The sequence below is a fragment of the Artemia franciscana genome, chromosome 2 (assembly GCF_032884065.1).
Source record: "Artemia franciscana chromosome 2, ASM3288406v1, whole genome shotgun sequence".
NCBI classification, from domain to species: Eukaryota; Metazoa; Arthropoda; class Branchiopoda; order Anostraca; family Artemiidae; genus Artemia; species Artemia franciscana.
The window spans coordinates 16,063,577-16,079,149 of record NC_088864.1 but is presented as its reverse complement, the minus strand read 5'-3'; the positions used below and the strand labels follow the sequence as shown (position 1 = coordinate 16,079,149).

The following is a 15,573-nucleotide window of genomic DNA, read 5'->3' as shown; positions in this document are numbered from 1 at the left end:
ACCACAAAGTAAGTAAACAAAATAGTAAAAAAAGGCTCAAACTGGCACCCCTTCGGCGGTTGTGCCTGAGGACAGCCATCTCCCTTGCCCCTATCCCTAGCTACACCACTGATTTAAGTCCCAAATATCTTTAAAGTACAATTGCTAAAAATTTGTATTTCATAAGAAACGCATTTTGTCACTGGAGGGCCGAAATAATCAGACAGCCAAAAAAATTTTGTAACAAAAATGTCAAAGTTTTCCTTTATAGTATAGTATGCTAGCCTATAGTTGGATTGAGGTGAACAAATTACCGATTCCAAGCATGATAGCGCTTCTGATGGTGATGTCACAACAATTTCAGACAACCCAGGAAGCTTGATTCCCCTAGCGTCTTCTCTAATTTCGATAATAGCCTCAGACCGAGGCTTAGGCGAGAGCAGGTCAAACAACTGCTCTTTGTACAACTAAAAACAAAAAAGAAAACACGTTAAGCAATTGACCAAAAATATAACCTATTTATATTGATTATTGTAAAAAACAGAAGTTTTTTACAATTGTTCACGTTGGAGATTCAAAAAAGATAGATTAAATATACAAACGTTAAACCATTGTAAGTTTTGATATCAAATAGAAGACAATAAAATAGTTAGTGGATAAGAATGTTGTATAAGAACGTATTCAATAATTTTTGTGCATATAATATATTCAATTGTAATATCGTTAATTATGGTATTTGCCTCTTTTACTTGAAAATAGGTCTTTCTAACATTACACCTCATCAGAAAACCAAAAGAGGAATTCATAATGTTTTAAACTAATTGATTTTGTAAAACTGTAATACCCCTGAAAAATATATGCTGTGTCACCAATTAACTAGGTCATTGACACTTCAATGCAACAAGCGCATTACCTCCATTACCAATTAAATCAGTGCATTACCTCCTGACGATTTTTTTCGGACCAATTACATAACTGCATTTTTTGCTCACAATTATGACAATAAAGATCATAAATATGTAGAGGGAGGGAAAGCGAAAAAATCTCAAAATTTAGTAGTGCCTGAAATTAAAGGAATGTATTTTTGAATTGACGAACATCACAAGGCTGGCGCTCTTCAGACCTATCTAAGCAGCCCGTCTACCCATTTTTAAATGTTGCATCAACGAATTTATAGATAAGAGACCATTTGGAGAATAATACTTCAAAACTAGTTGCTATAAGCAACAAGGACATCAAACTGAAAACATTTTTGACCACTGGCTCCATATTCAGTCTATTCATACCTGGAAATTTTTTCAATGCGAGAATTATCTTCAATATTGTAAAAATTGAACTGTGAAATGAGGTAAGGGTGAACTTTTCTTGTTTACAAACAAGACCAACTACACGTGTGTGTCAACAATTTATCTGCAGCTGATTGTCGGTCAACTCAACAATCAACAGGGTAAGACAACAATCATGTTCAGTCATGTTATTGAACAAATATAGGCAAGTGGGAATATGTAAAATTAAGTAACAAAAGTCACGTTTATTAATCGGAAGAAAGGAAGGATTCTATTAATGTATCGATAGTCAACTGAAGGGATAAATACAGCATAGTAGCATAGAATAATAGGTCTTTCTAAAAAGGTATAGGTAGGTCAGTTAACTAATAATTTGAAGTTTAATCTTAAATAATGTTAATAATATCTTCATTAATGCACTTCTTAGATTTATGGCAGTGTAGTTTCCGCTTAACCAGTTAAAAGAATAGGATTTTATTTTTAGTATCCTAGGTAACTTAAGCTCTTTAAGCTCGGATTTTTTTTCATTGCTCCTTTTTCATTGTGTTATCAAAGTAGATTAATGATATTCTCTAAAACATGAAAAAACAAAGAAACAAATACAACCTTTTTTTTATAGGTTCCTTAAAAAATGAATTTTGGATATACTGAATTATTGCAGCCGGTTTCATTTATAATTTTTTTTTATTATTATTCCTGAGTAAGCATGAAAAACCTTTTCTATTATTACTTTTGCAAGATTTTGAATTTGACTGACAAATACTTGTTCCATTTGAATTATTTGTGCAAGTTTCTTGGGAATTTCGCCGAATATTTTAATAAAATAACCCATGTGCTGAGCTAAGAAGTAATGGAAAACTCCATCTTCATAAAAATCTAAAAAAAAAGTTCTTGCACATCGCAAATACTAAATTTCCACTGGTGTTCCATTAATTGGGGCACTATAATAATTATTCTTACATTTCATGTAAATTTTAGAAATGAGTGTTTTCTTTTGGTAAATGATTTCTCAGCTCAATATTAGAAAAAATACAAATAAATTTATGAAAAGTATAGAGGCTTAGTACTTTTCAAAAATCAAAAATTGCTTCATCAGGTTCATCAATTAGCTCTGACATGCATAATAAAAATTGTTTAACATGATGAACATACCTCAAGAAAGGACACTTTGACTCCAAACTTGATGTCACTATACTTTGACATAGAGCTAAATATGTCTGTAATAGCTCTGGGTATGATTCCAGAACTTTCTTGGACGCTACTATAGGTGAAATCAGCAGTACCCATTGAATGAGTTTTTCCTGACCCAGTCTGTCCATATGCAAGGATTGTTACATTATAACCTGAAAATAAAGTAGCAATCATGCAACATGTAGTAAAACAGATAAAGAAATCTACTGAATATTCAAGAATGAGAAAATACAAAGATTCCTTAGCAAAATTTACAGCTTTTTGCATAGGAAATTTAAAGAAAAAGTCTGAAAGATTCTAAGATGTCCCTAAAAGCAAAGGATAAAAAAAGTAGGTTAAAAAATAAATTTAATGCAGGAAATTGTATCACCATGATCCTGAGGTTGAAAGTCAAAAGATTTTTTTTTTTCTTTAGCTAAGTAGCAAGGACTGAAACGGTATAACGTGCATTATTCATTATTAAATTATCAACTTAGAACAGATTTTTTGGGCACCCTCTTTTGGGGTTCAGAGAAGGTGGTCTGAGCACACAATCTTCCTTTCCTGAAAAAGAAAATTGAGAGAAAGAATTTTAAAGCAAAATTAGAAAAATTCCTCACAAAGAAGCACTTTGTATTATTATGTACATCCGTCTTTTGCACCCATCCTCATGGGTGCAAAATTCTTTTAAGAAAAGAAAATCCTTTTCTTTTAAGAAAAGAAAACAAACTGGTACCAAAATGTGTATCCATATTTTGGACAATAGTAGCCCATGAATTATATATGATTTAGCTAAAAGTGGTTAGACTACTAAATACTTAGTTGTAGGTTGTAATCCAGTTGTAATCTTGGTGTAAGATTTTTTTTTCCGAATTAGCAACAATCAATACAAAAAAAATAATATATTCAATTTATTTATCCTAGTTCCTAAATGTGATATCAACTGATACACCCCCCATAATGCCTAGATATAGCCCTAGGCTATACTCAAAATTTGCCAGTTTTGTTGTTTTGCCGTATTTGTACTTAATTTTTGGCACCGGTTTGTTGATAGTAACATTTCTTGTGGTGATTTCTTTAAGTTCATCCATTATTTGCCACATAGCAAAACCCATTGAAATAACATCAGTCAACAACTGGAGAGGTCTTTTTTTTTGTAAACTGTTCCATTTAATCCATAAATATATTGGCTGGCTATGCTGTTGCAACAAATAACATTACAGCTTTTAAGACAGCTTTGTTTAGAGCCTCTTTTTACAAAAGGCATATATGGAATTGCATCATTTCTGGTTTCAAAACAGTATATTATATAATAGTTTATTATATTTATTATAGCGTCAAAATAATATTTTGATGCTTTCATTTTGTTAGTTGAAGTATTTCTTTTAACTTTTTTTTGTACTGAGACAAGTTTATATATAAACTTATCTATCAATATAACATCAATAAATGTTATCAATATAACATCTATCAGACCACTCAATTGCTAGGCAATCAATTGTCTTTATTGTCTTTCTTGTGAGGTTTTTTATATTGTTATTACAAGTACTGAATCTATTTTTTTTTGTAATGTGACATACCCATGGGTCTGATTCAACTAAGTATTTTTTTTTCCTGTGAGAATTTTTTTTTTTAACCAGAAGGGTATACAAAAGCATAAGATAGCTGGAAGCTGTCATTGCACTTCCTGGTTAGAGGGCAGGTTTATTTCCTGCAAATATTATTGAAAGTATGACTCTCCCAGGGCAGTGTCTTGGGATCCACGGTTTCCCTTATCTACATAAACAACGTGGGAAACTACATGCCCTCTGCACTACTTTTCTAACAAAACCACAAAACTCAGCTGTCTCGAAACACAAAGACCCAGCACAAGCCTCCCTTTACCTACAGACACATTTTTTTTTAAATTGAAAAGTGGGTTGATTCATGGATGATCAACTTCAATGCATTGAAAACAAAGGAGCTCCTTACTACCCATTCAAAGGCTCTATTTAAACAACCCAGTTTTATTTTCAAAAAATAAACTATAAAGAGGGATGACAAGCATTGTCAATTGGGGATTCATTTCTCCACCAATCTCTCTTGGAATAACCAACTTGATAGGGTGAGAACCTCCTGTGCGAGAAGTTGGGAGTTACTGTTCACCTCAAAAACCTTCTTCCATCCAGCTTGATTATCCCACTCTACAAGTTATGCATCAGATCAACAGCTTAATATGGATGCCTACTATATGCTAGTGTTCCAAAAATGCTGTTGGCACTACTCCAGAAGATCCATAATGGCGTAATTAGGGTGGGATGCACCTCTACACATGATTTGCTCTAGCATCTAAGTGAAAATTTTATAGAATCGATGGATATTTTCTACAAGTAAATTAACTTGCTCTTTAAGACAAGCTCCCTTGCATTGTCCCTTGCAAGTAAATTAAGACAAGCTCCCTTTAAGACAAGCTCCGTTTAAGACAAGCTCCCTTGCATTGTATCCCCCTTTGTCCATCCATCAAGGTAGACACAAAGGCACACAGTTGAGTTCAATTATCTATAGGAGGACACACCAAGAACCAGGTACTTGAGGAACAGCTTCATCCAGCATTGCACTTCTATCTGGGTTGATCTTCCTGGGGATATTATTCCTGCAAATCCCTTTGTTAACTCCAAGAAAGGATTTGACATTTAAAACCTCAAGGTTTCAGAACTAGGTAAATAAATAGTGGCATATCAGATATCTTTATATACCTGGTTCTGTGAATATGGGAATAAAAAACAAAGAATGAAATAGAGATTGGAAATGCAAGTTTGAACTATGGAAAAAAGTAGTACCATGCAGTACCTTTTTCTCCTCTAATGCCTGGAAATAGGCTATAGACAAAAGTTAGCTTTTCAAATTGGCATTATTTGACATATTGAACCAACTGCTTATGAGAAACAATTAAGATATGAGATAAGATATTTATTTCAAAAATATCTATATCACAGGACCACAAAGGGCCGAATTTGGACTTTGGAGTCAACAAATCGTATTTTTGCACTAAAACTGACAGAAATGCAAAAAACAACAACAAAAAAGATGAATAATCATTTATGAGTCAATAATTAAACTGTAAAAAGTAAATATAAAAAGTTAAAAAGATAAATCTGGTCAAAATAAACTTAAAGAAATAGGAGTCAGAAAAAGAATTAAAAGGGATATTTAAAAAAAGGGGAAGGGGGCAGAATAAGTACAAACAAGAATTATATATATATATATATATATATATATATATATATATATATATATATATATATATATATATACTAGCTGTTGGGGTGGCGCTTCGCCACCCCAACACCTAGTTGGTGGGGGCGCTTCGCGCCCCCCCAAGCCCCCCCGCGCGCGTAAGTCGTTACGCGCCATAATAGTTACGCGCCATTGTAGTTGTGTCCCTATGTCCCACCTGTGAATATAGATATATATATATATATATATATATATATATATATATATATATATATATATATATATATATATGGTTTTAACTACGTACAACTTGCGAATATACAACATTCTTTGCTGTCCCATTGTCTTTGCATATAAATAGATTGTCAGGTTTACCGACTCTTGAACATGCAACATATAATGGTCCATGGGAAAACAATCTGTATTCAGATCTATACCTCATGATTCTAATGATTGCCCTTGAGCTTTGTTGATGGTGATTGCTAATCGACCATTCCCTGTCCCGGTCGTCATTTACATCCCCCTGTTTCCCCCGGTGTCCCCGTTGTAGTTGTGTCCCTGTGTCCCGGTCGTCATTTATATTCCCTGTGTCCCGGTCGTCATTTGTATCCCGGTGTCCCGGTCTGTATATACATTCGTTTTTTAGTTTTGTTTTTCTCCTTTATTTTTTTCCTTTTTAGCTTATTTAGATTTTTAGATTTTTTAGTTTTTTTATTAGTTTTTAGTTTTTTTTTCTTTTTAGTTTTTTTGTCCCGGTCGTCATTTATATCCCCCTGTTTCCCCCGGTGTCCCCGTTGTAGTTGTGTCCCTGTGTCCCGGATGTCATTTATATTCCCTGTGTCCCGGTCGTCATTTGTGTCCCGGTGTACCGGTCTGTATATACATTCGTTTTTTAGTTTTGTTTTTCTCCTTTATTTTTTTCCTTTTTTTTTTCTTTTTTAGTTTATTTAGATTTTTAGATTTTTTAGTTTTTTTATTAGTTTTTAGTTTTTTTTTCTTGTTAGTTTTTTTGTAGTTTTTACCTTCTTTTTAGTTTTGTTAATTTTTTTTTTTACTTATGTCCTGGTCGTCATTTATACTCCCTGTGTCCCGGTGCTTTGTTGATTGCTAATCGAACATTCCTTTTGTCCTGGTCGCTTTCTCTTTGAGTGTCGTCATTTATTTTTTTCTTTTTTAGTTCTTTTAGTTTTTACCTTTTTTAGTTTTTTTTAGTTTTTTAGATGAAATTTTTTTTTAGTTTTTTCCTTTTTTTCTTTTTAGTTTTTTATTGGTTTTTACCTTTATGTTAGCTTATTTTTCAGTTTTTTCCTTTTTTTTTAGTTTTTTTTTTTATTTTTTATTTTTTTTTAGTTTTTTACCTTTTTTTAGTTTTTTTAGTTTTTTACTTTTTTTATTAGTTTTTAGTTTTTTTGTAGTTTTTGCCTTTTTTTAGTTTTTTCAGTTTTTTTTTAGTTTTTTATTGGTTTTTACCTTTATTTTAGCTTATTTTTCAGTTTTTTCCTTTTTTTTTAGTTTTTTTTTAGTTTTTAGTTTTTTTAGTTTTTTACCTTTTTTTAGTTTTTTTAGTTTTTTAGCTTTTTTATTTTTTTTATTAGTTTTTAGTTTTTTTTGTAGTTTTTGCCTTTTTTTTAGTTTTTTTAGTTTTTTAGCTTTTTTATTAGTTTTTAGTTTTTTTTTGTAGTTTTTGCCTTTTTTTAGTTTTTTAGTTTTTTAGCTTTTTTATTTTTTTTATTAGTTTTTAGTTTTTTTGTAGTTTTTGCCTTTTTTTAGTTTTTTTCAGTTTTGACGTCACCTGATCCAGTTTTTTCAGGTGACGTCACCTGATCCACGATCCACAGATCCACAGACAACTTATTTTTATATATATAGATAGTTTTTTTTTTTTTACTTATGTCCTGGTCGTCATTTATACTCCCTGTGTCCCGGTGCTTTGTTGATTGCTAATCGAACATTCCTTTTGTCCTGGTCGCTTTCTCTTTGAGTTTCGTCATTTATTTTTTCTTTTTTAGTTCTTTTAGTTTTTACCTTTTTTAGTTTTTTTTAGTTTTTTAGATGAAAATTTTTTTTAGTTTTTTCCTTTTTTTCTTTTTAGTTTTTTATTGGTTTTTACCTTTATTTTAGCTTATTTTTCAGTTTTTTCCTTTTTTTATTTTTTTTTTATTTTTTATTTTTTTTTAGTTTTTTAACTTTTTTTTAGTTTTTTTAGTTTTTTAGCTTTTTTACTTTTTTTATTAGTTTTTAGTTTTTTTTTGTAGTTTTTGCCTTTTCTTAGTTTTTTCAGTTTTTTTTTTTAGTTTTTTATTGGTTTTTACCTTTATTTTAGCTTATTTTTCAGTTTTTTCCTTTTTTTTTTAGTTTTTTTTAGTTTTTAGTTTTTTTAGTTTTTTACCTTTTTTTAGTTTTTTAGTTTTTTAGCTTTTTTATTTTTTTTATTAGTTTTTAGTTTTTTTTGTAGTTTTTGCCTTTTTTTAGTTTTTTTAGTTTTTTAGCTTTTTTATTAGTTTTTAGTTTTTTTTGTAGTTTTTGCCTTTTTTTAGTTTTTTTTAGTTTTTTAGCTTTTTTATTTTTTTTATTAGTTTTTAGTTTTTTTTGTAGTTTTTTCAGTTTTGACGTCACCTGATCCAGTTTTTTCAGGTGACGTCACCTGATCCATCCACAGATCCACAGACAACTTATTTTTATATATATAGATATATATATATATATATATATATATATATATATATATATATAGATATATATATATATATATATATATATATATATATATATAAAGAGTTAAAACATTAAAGACTAGTCAAAAAAGGTGGGGGAGGGGGGACAAAAATAATTCAATAGATACAAAGCAAGCTAAGAGCTCATATGGCACTTGTGACCAGGTCAGAAGAGCCAAGAGCTCATATGCCATGAGTTCTAGCGAAATTATAAGATTCAATAGATTAATTTAAAAGGAAAATCAGAGGCTTAATGCTGGTCGGGATTTCAAATAAGAGCTCTGAGACATGAGGTCCTTCTAAATATCAAAATTCATTAAGGTCTGATCACCCACTCGTAAGTTAAAAATACCTCATTTTTTCTAATTTTTCCTCTCCCTTGAGCCCCCCCCCCTAGATGGTCGAACCAGGGAAAACAACTTTATCAAGTCAATTTGTGCAGGTTCCAGACATGCCTACCAATTTTCATCATTCTAGCACGTACAGAAGCACCAAACTCGCCAAAGCACTGAACCCCGCCCAATAACTCCCCCAAAGAGAGCGGATCCAGTATGGTTATGTCAATCACGTATCTACAACATTTGCTTATTCTACCCACCAAGTTTCATCCCAAATTCTCCACTCTAAGCGTTTTCCAAGATTTCCGGTTTCCCTCCAACTCCCCCCCCCCATGTCGTCAGATCTGGTCGGGATTTAAAATAAGAACTCTGAGACATGACTTCCTTCTAAATATCAATTTTAAAAATACCTCACAAACGGTCACCCGTTTTTAAGATAAAAACTCCTCAATTTTTCTGAGTTAACAACCCCTCCAACTCCCCCAAAGAGAGCGGATTCACTCCGGTTATGTCAATCACGTATCTAGGACTTATTCTTCCCACCAAGTTGCATCCTTTTCAATAAACTTACAAGAAAAAAATATGTTCTTTCAAGGCAGATTGTATTACTGAGGCTAATAGTCTAAAGAAGTTCCTAAAGAAAAAAAAAGAGAAAAGAAGCTTCTGATTATTGTATTAGTAAGGTCAAAGATTTATATTCTAACAAGCCCAAGCAATGGTACAGAAAGATAAAAGAGATATGCAGAAAAAGTCCTTTTGAAGTTAATGTTTATCTCCCTGAATCCCTTAATAAGACTGCCAACAATTTTGAACTTTTACCTTGCTTCCACTGTTCAAAGTCTCCCCCCTTTCACTGGCCCAAGTCTAACTATTCCTCCCAATACCTCCTTCCCCTAATGTCTCCCTCTGATGTTATAAACAAAATCCTAAAGCTTAGAAAATCAAGTGCTTGTCCCTTGAACATCCCAGTTGACTTAATTAAAATCTTTTCAGAAAAAAATGCTGAACCTTTATTAAATATTTTCAACCACATCACAAAATTTGGTAAATTTTCCAGCTGCTGGAAACAAGGTTTTATAACACAAGTCCCAAAAAAATGCACCAGTCTTACTTTCGCCAACACATACCTCATTTCACTTACTTCCGTTTTTTCCGAACTTACCAAAGTTTTCCTCTGTGACTGGCTTTAAAGTTAAAATTTGTCCATGTATTTACACTTTGGTAATCTAAGGAAAACTTCCACCACCCATTACCTTGTGCACTTAATACATACCATCATAAGTAACCTTGAGAAACAAAATGTTTGGCTAAACCTAGTCTTGGTTGATTTCCAAAAAGCTTTTGACCTGGTTGACCACACCACCCTAATTTGTTCACTACTGATTAAATTTGAATTTGATTCCCTCTTAGTGAATATTGTTATACTGTTTCTTTCAAATAGATCTAAATCTCAAGTTGTAAAATACAAAAAATATTTTCTCTAACACCCTCCCTATATATTGTGGAATTCCTCAAGGAATCTCATTGAAACTACTTTTATTTCTAGTTATGATTAACAATATTGGTAAGGAATTCCCCAAAAGGTGGAAATATGTGGATCACTTGTCAATCCTTGAGTATATCACAGGAATATTAAAAACGCCCCTGTCAAAATCCTAGCCCATGTTTTGGATGAAGCTAAGAATCTAAATATGAAAGTAAATTCCACTAAATCAAATATAACGACAATAAACTTCTTGAAATCCACTCCCATTTTTCTTGACCTTATCCTACCCAAAATGCTTCTGAAACATTTTAAACTCCTTGGCATCACAATTTCAAATAATCTTAAACAAGACATGCATGTTTCATTATCTATGTTAAAACTGTTAAACAAATTTAATTGCCCTAAGATGCATTCCCTCAGTGTTTATTTATCATTTATCAGGCTGCTACTTTCAAGTGAACTTGGGATCATCAACAAGGAGAGCAAAATTCCATACTCCTTCCTCCTTAAATCTGCATGCATTACCACATTAAGAGAAAGGAGAGAACAAATTTGCTTGAATTTTCCTAAATTTGTAATATCTAATCCTTGTACTGAGAACATCTTTCCCTATTTTCATGACTCCATTAGACCCCAATTCCCCCAGTTGGCTTCCTTGGCAATTCCAATTTATTCTCTTACCCACACCATTACTGAGAGGTTCCTTCCTTCCTTTCTTATGCATTGGTTGTATAACTTCACTTGTCCATTATGACCTATTCTTCCTGTTGGTGAATGGGCCTCCAAGGATGTTTTCATCACAAGGTGATGCTGATCTCCTAGGATTTTGACTTAAATCCCTTTTGGCTTTCTCTCTCTTTCTACAGTTTGCATCTATGTCTTGGTGAGAATGTGCCTTAAACTGTAGTATATTTCTTTTTACCATGTACCTGCAGTACTACAAAATACTATCAAAGTACTATTCACATTAATCAAAATGGTATGGATGGTGAAAATGTAATGGAATCAGAAGCTAACATTGATATCCTTCAGAAACTCCAAAATCCTTGAGAAAATCAGAGTTGTAGAACGCTTTGATAATGGATTTTTAAAATGTAGTGCTGCTACAGTAGGTTGCAATCCTTGGTCTCTTATTTTATCTAAAAGCTTTCTTCTTTTTGGGAAAAGGCCCTGACAATCAAATAGAATTTGCTGGAGAGATTTTTTTCACTGGTAGCAAAACCTAAACAATGGGCTTTGCAACTGCTTAGCTCTATATTTTTCGTTATTTAAACAAACTGACTCAGCTCAGATTCAAAAATGTGCACTGCTGACCAATCTAGATTGAAATAAGGAAGAAAGCTATGGAGATAATTTGGTCCAAATACAATTGATTTTGCTGCTCATTATATCCCTTATAGTTTTTGGTTAGACTCGGGATATTTGCTATCTGCTGCCTGTTATGCAGCCTCATCTGCTACCTTATTTCCTTTGATTCCATGGTGGCTGGGTGTATACTGGAACTTAATTTCTATTCCTTGTCTGGAAAGTTGTAGAAGCGAATTCCTAGTTGCTGATAAATCAGTCAGGAGCTTCCCAATTTATTTTTGAGACCAACATGAGCACAGATCAGTTCTGCTGATAGAACTGAGGAGCCATCAGATAGTCAGGGGAGCAGCTTCAAATTGAAATCAGGTATGAATATGCCTGCACCTGTCCTCCTCTCTCTTAGCAATCCATCCGTATATACTTCAAGGTAATCTAGGTAATTCATTTGTTTACATCTTGAAGATAGCTGAATTATTAACTGTTGTGGTAGGCTATGCTTAGAGATCAGCTCTAGAATGACTTGAAGACCAGCCATTCTCCAAGGAGGGGGGGGGGGGGAATCTGGTATAAGTAGCAAATTAGATACAGTCTCAGTTCTCCAATTCAAAATAGTCCCAGAAAAGTTTTACCTTATTTATTCTGGAGTGTATTAATAATTCCTGAACTATGTTCTGCACCAAAATTAACTCCTCTTACCCTTGTCTTAGTTGTTAGGGTATACTGACAATAATCATGCTTAGGTTTTTTTTATCTTTGGCCACTTTTATTTTGCCCATTTGTGATATTTACTTATGCTCTATTTCATTTTTGACCTTGTCTGCAGCACAATCCTTTCTTTAGTTGTAAATATTTCATTTTGACAGTTGATTTGACTTGATTTTAGTGTTTTTTGATTTTACAATATTTGACTTGGAATAAAAATTTGGCAATGCTTTTCTTCTAGTCTGTAATTTTGTTTTATCCCTCCTCCTTTCTGTTTTTGCCATTAATTGCATAAAGTTCATTTTAGTTCTTGTACTTGGATTTTTTTTCTTTTGTGTTAAATTTTATAGATCATTTTTATGCTTGATTGGTGTTTATTCTACTTTTGCCCAGCTGTAGTATTTGTTTCTTTATTTTGCTCTATTAGAGCTTGTGATAGCCTTTTGAAAAATATTATCTTATTTTGAACCTTAGCCAAACTCTTCAGTGGGTAACCAAAATTTATAAATTCCTAAAAACTTGATATCAGAAAGTTGGACTTCAATTCAAGTCTTGGGAGATTTGCTATTGTCATACCTAATTGAAAAATTGACTCCCATGACCCTTGCTTCTAGATCTGTCTGATCATCTTTTTCTTTACCTAGGTCTAGAACCATTCAAAGAAGGGCAACTAGGTTAGCTTCCCTAGGTGCTGCAGCCAAAAGAGGGGGCAAGGCTGGGGGGTTGCTCACTTTAATCAAATTTTCACTTTGATTTGGCTTTGAAGGGAGTGTTACAATTAATTCTTCCCTAGGCACCACCAACACTAGGAACAGTTCTGTCTAGGTCAATCTACCAACCTTGAAAACTTCTTCTTGACAAAATTTCAGCAACCTATTCCTCTTTCACATTGTGCAAACTGCAACTAAACTAGCCACTTTTAGCAGTCAATGTTGATATTACCTGAACAATTGTTTTGGGTCATGAAAGTATTGTTAATAGATGCATTTTGACTTTTTGAACATCTTTTCTCTCTTGCAAAACTACCACAAACTCAAGATTGCATTGATAACAGGTCTGATAACCTAGCTTATTGCTTCAGCAGGATTTTATGCATATTTCAAGAACTGTTTCAATTAGGTAAAATTCAAGAACTAAATTTCAAAAAGTGGTGGCTATATGAACTGTCACTGATCAGTATCACTATATGAGTCATTTGATAATAAAATTGTTTGAGCTGAAATTTGCATTTTTATACATAGTTTAGCTAGGATGAAAGTGACTAGATTGATGCCATTGTTTATGCTCTTTCATATTTCAATGATTGCTTCTGGGGGTAGTCACATTTTGAGCTCTTGATAGGGCCCTAAAAGGTAAGACAGTCCAAAGTGACCAAAACTTTTAACATACTAAAAAAAACTGTTTAATAAGAAAAAATTACCATTTGCAGCTGACTGAGGAAAGGTATTATTATTTTCTTTTGTCTTAAAGTAAAAATTTTGTTTTGGAAACAATTTTGCAGTAATTTTTAAAAAGAGCCAAGAACCCTTCAAAATAATGTCAGTTTTTAGGGTTTTGGGCTTTATCAAAAGACATCTGCAGTTTTTTAAAAATAACATTGTAAAAATACCTGAATATAATAATGACCATCCCTGAATCAAATACAAATGGCAATTTTGTCTCTCTAGAAAGTTTTATTTTTAGAGAAATGATTTTAACTTTTGGTTAAAATGGCCTGTTTTGAGCCATTTAAGTGCTAAAATGTAATTTTAAATTAAAAAGCAATTGCTGGATTATGAAATAACATAAAAAAGGCATTAAAATTCCAGTTGCGTGACTTCTTGCTATCTCAGAAAGGGGTTAGGTTAGGAAAATAAAACTTCTAGGGATGGGTCTACAGACTAAAGTATATCCTGGGAAGGTATTTTAAAGTACCCATTTCTACTCCTTCTCCCTCTAGAGAGCCCTGAAATTTGCCTACATGACAGGTCTGTACCTATTGAAATTTTGAAAAAACAACATTTTACCTTAATTTTCAGTTATGAGTTGCCTTTCCTCTACCTTTAGTATGAAAATGCAATTCCAGTTATTTAAGTAGAATTCTGAGCCATATCAATGTTTTTTTTTTCAAAATTGTGAAGCTAAAAACAATTTTGTTGTACTTCATTCAAGCAGAAGATCTATTTTGCAAGGTTTCACTTTCATAATACATATATTTTTGAAGGTCATCAAAGGTCAGGGCCCTCTAGAGGGAGAAGGAGTGGAGGTAGGTAGTTCAAAATACCTTCTTAGGATAAACTTTAGCCTGTAGACCCATCTGAAAGGCTTCAAGTGATATACCTATCTTCATTGTAGCTAAACTATGTTGAAAACTGTTAATTTAGCCAACTAGACTTAAGCCATTTCAATGATTTTTCCTAAAAGTTAAGAAGGCAAATAAATTCAGGCTACAAATCTTTGAAATTCATAAATCAGACTTGAACAAAGGCATGAGGCTCAAAAGACTTTCTTTGAGCCTGATTTGAGTAGTGGATCATTTCTCAAAGTTTCAATTTTATAACACAAAGATTATAAAAGGCCATTGAATGTCAATGCCCTTACAGGGGGTGCAGTAAAATGGTTCGAAACACTTCCCCAGGGATCAGTGAGGGTATGTACTCATTCTAGATAGATTCATTCACCTAACCCACCTATTTTCAAATATAGACAAGAGGTCATAACCTATAATTTTATCATAAGTGTTGACCAATAGAAATATTAACTACACTTCAAATACCTTTGAAAATCTTCTCAATAAGAGATGCAGCAGCTGTATAGTACACTGTTTCTTGTTTAGATGAGCCATCAAAAACGTAGTCAAAAGTGAAAGCTTCACCAGAACCTTTAATCTGTACTTGTGGACAATCTTTGATGGTTTCAATACAAGGAGCACATCCCTCGTCCAGCTCTTTTTGTAAAAATGGCCGGATTCTAAGAGCAACCCTTACAGGAATCGCTTTGTCTTTTTCTTCAGCCATTAACGATTTTAAGCATTCAAGTTTAAATTCAGACCGCTAAAATTTCAGATTTTATGGATTGTAAATCCCTATATATTGTAAATCCTTAAATTGCCTATCTAGAGAGCGTTTGAAACTTGACTTTGATTAACTGTGGTAACTCATAGAAACAGTGAATATGAACTCTTTATTTTATTTGTTTAACCCTTTATTTTTTATTATGTAATAAACTCTTTCGTTGAATTACATGTGACTTAAAGTGTCTAATCGCCCACATTGACAGCTACTCTCATTGTTTTTGTTTACCCTCAAACTTTAGTTGACCTTAGCTATTGTCAATTAGTAAAGGCAGTTTAATAGCATTTGAGAATGTTTGAAATTTCCCATAAGGACTTTCAA

General features: G+C 32.5%; 1 protein-coding gene across 5 annotated transcripts in view; it reads right to left on the bottom strand.

Annotated features, from left to right (window-relative positions):
• Positions 1-15,241, bottom strand: part of LOC136037885 (chromosome-associated kinesin KIF4A-like) — a 91,676-nt gene extending 76,435 nt beyond the window's left edge. For all 5 annotated transcript variants that reach the window (XM_065720749.1, XM_065720743.1, XM_065720768.1 and 2 more), the window contains exons 1-3: positions 14,955-15,241; positions 2,418-2,608; positions 294-446 (exon numbers count right to left, since the gene is read on the bottom strand). In XM_065720749.1, coding sequence (XP_065576821.1) covers positions 294-446; positions 2,418-2,608; positions 14,955-15,195 — 585 coding nt within the window. In that variant the 5' untranslated portion in view covers positions 15,196-15,241. The remainder of the gene's footprint in view (positions 1-293; positions 447-2,417; positions 2,609-14,954) is intronic.
• Positions 15,242-15,573: the final 332 nt, after the last annotated feature.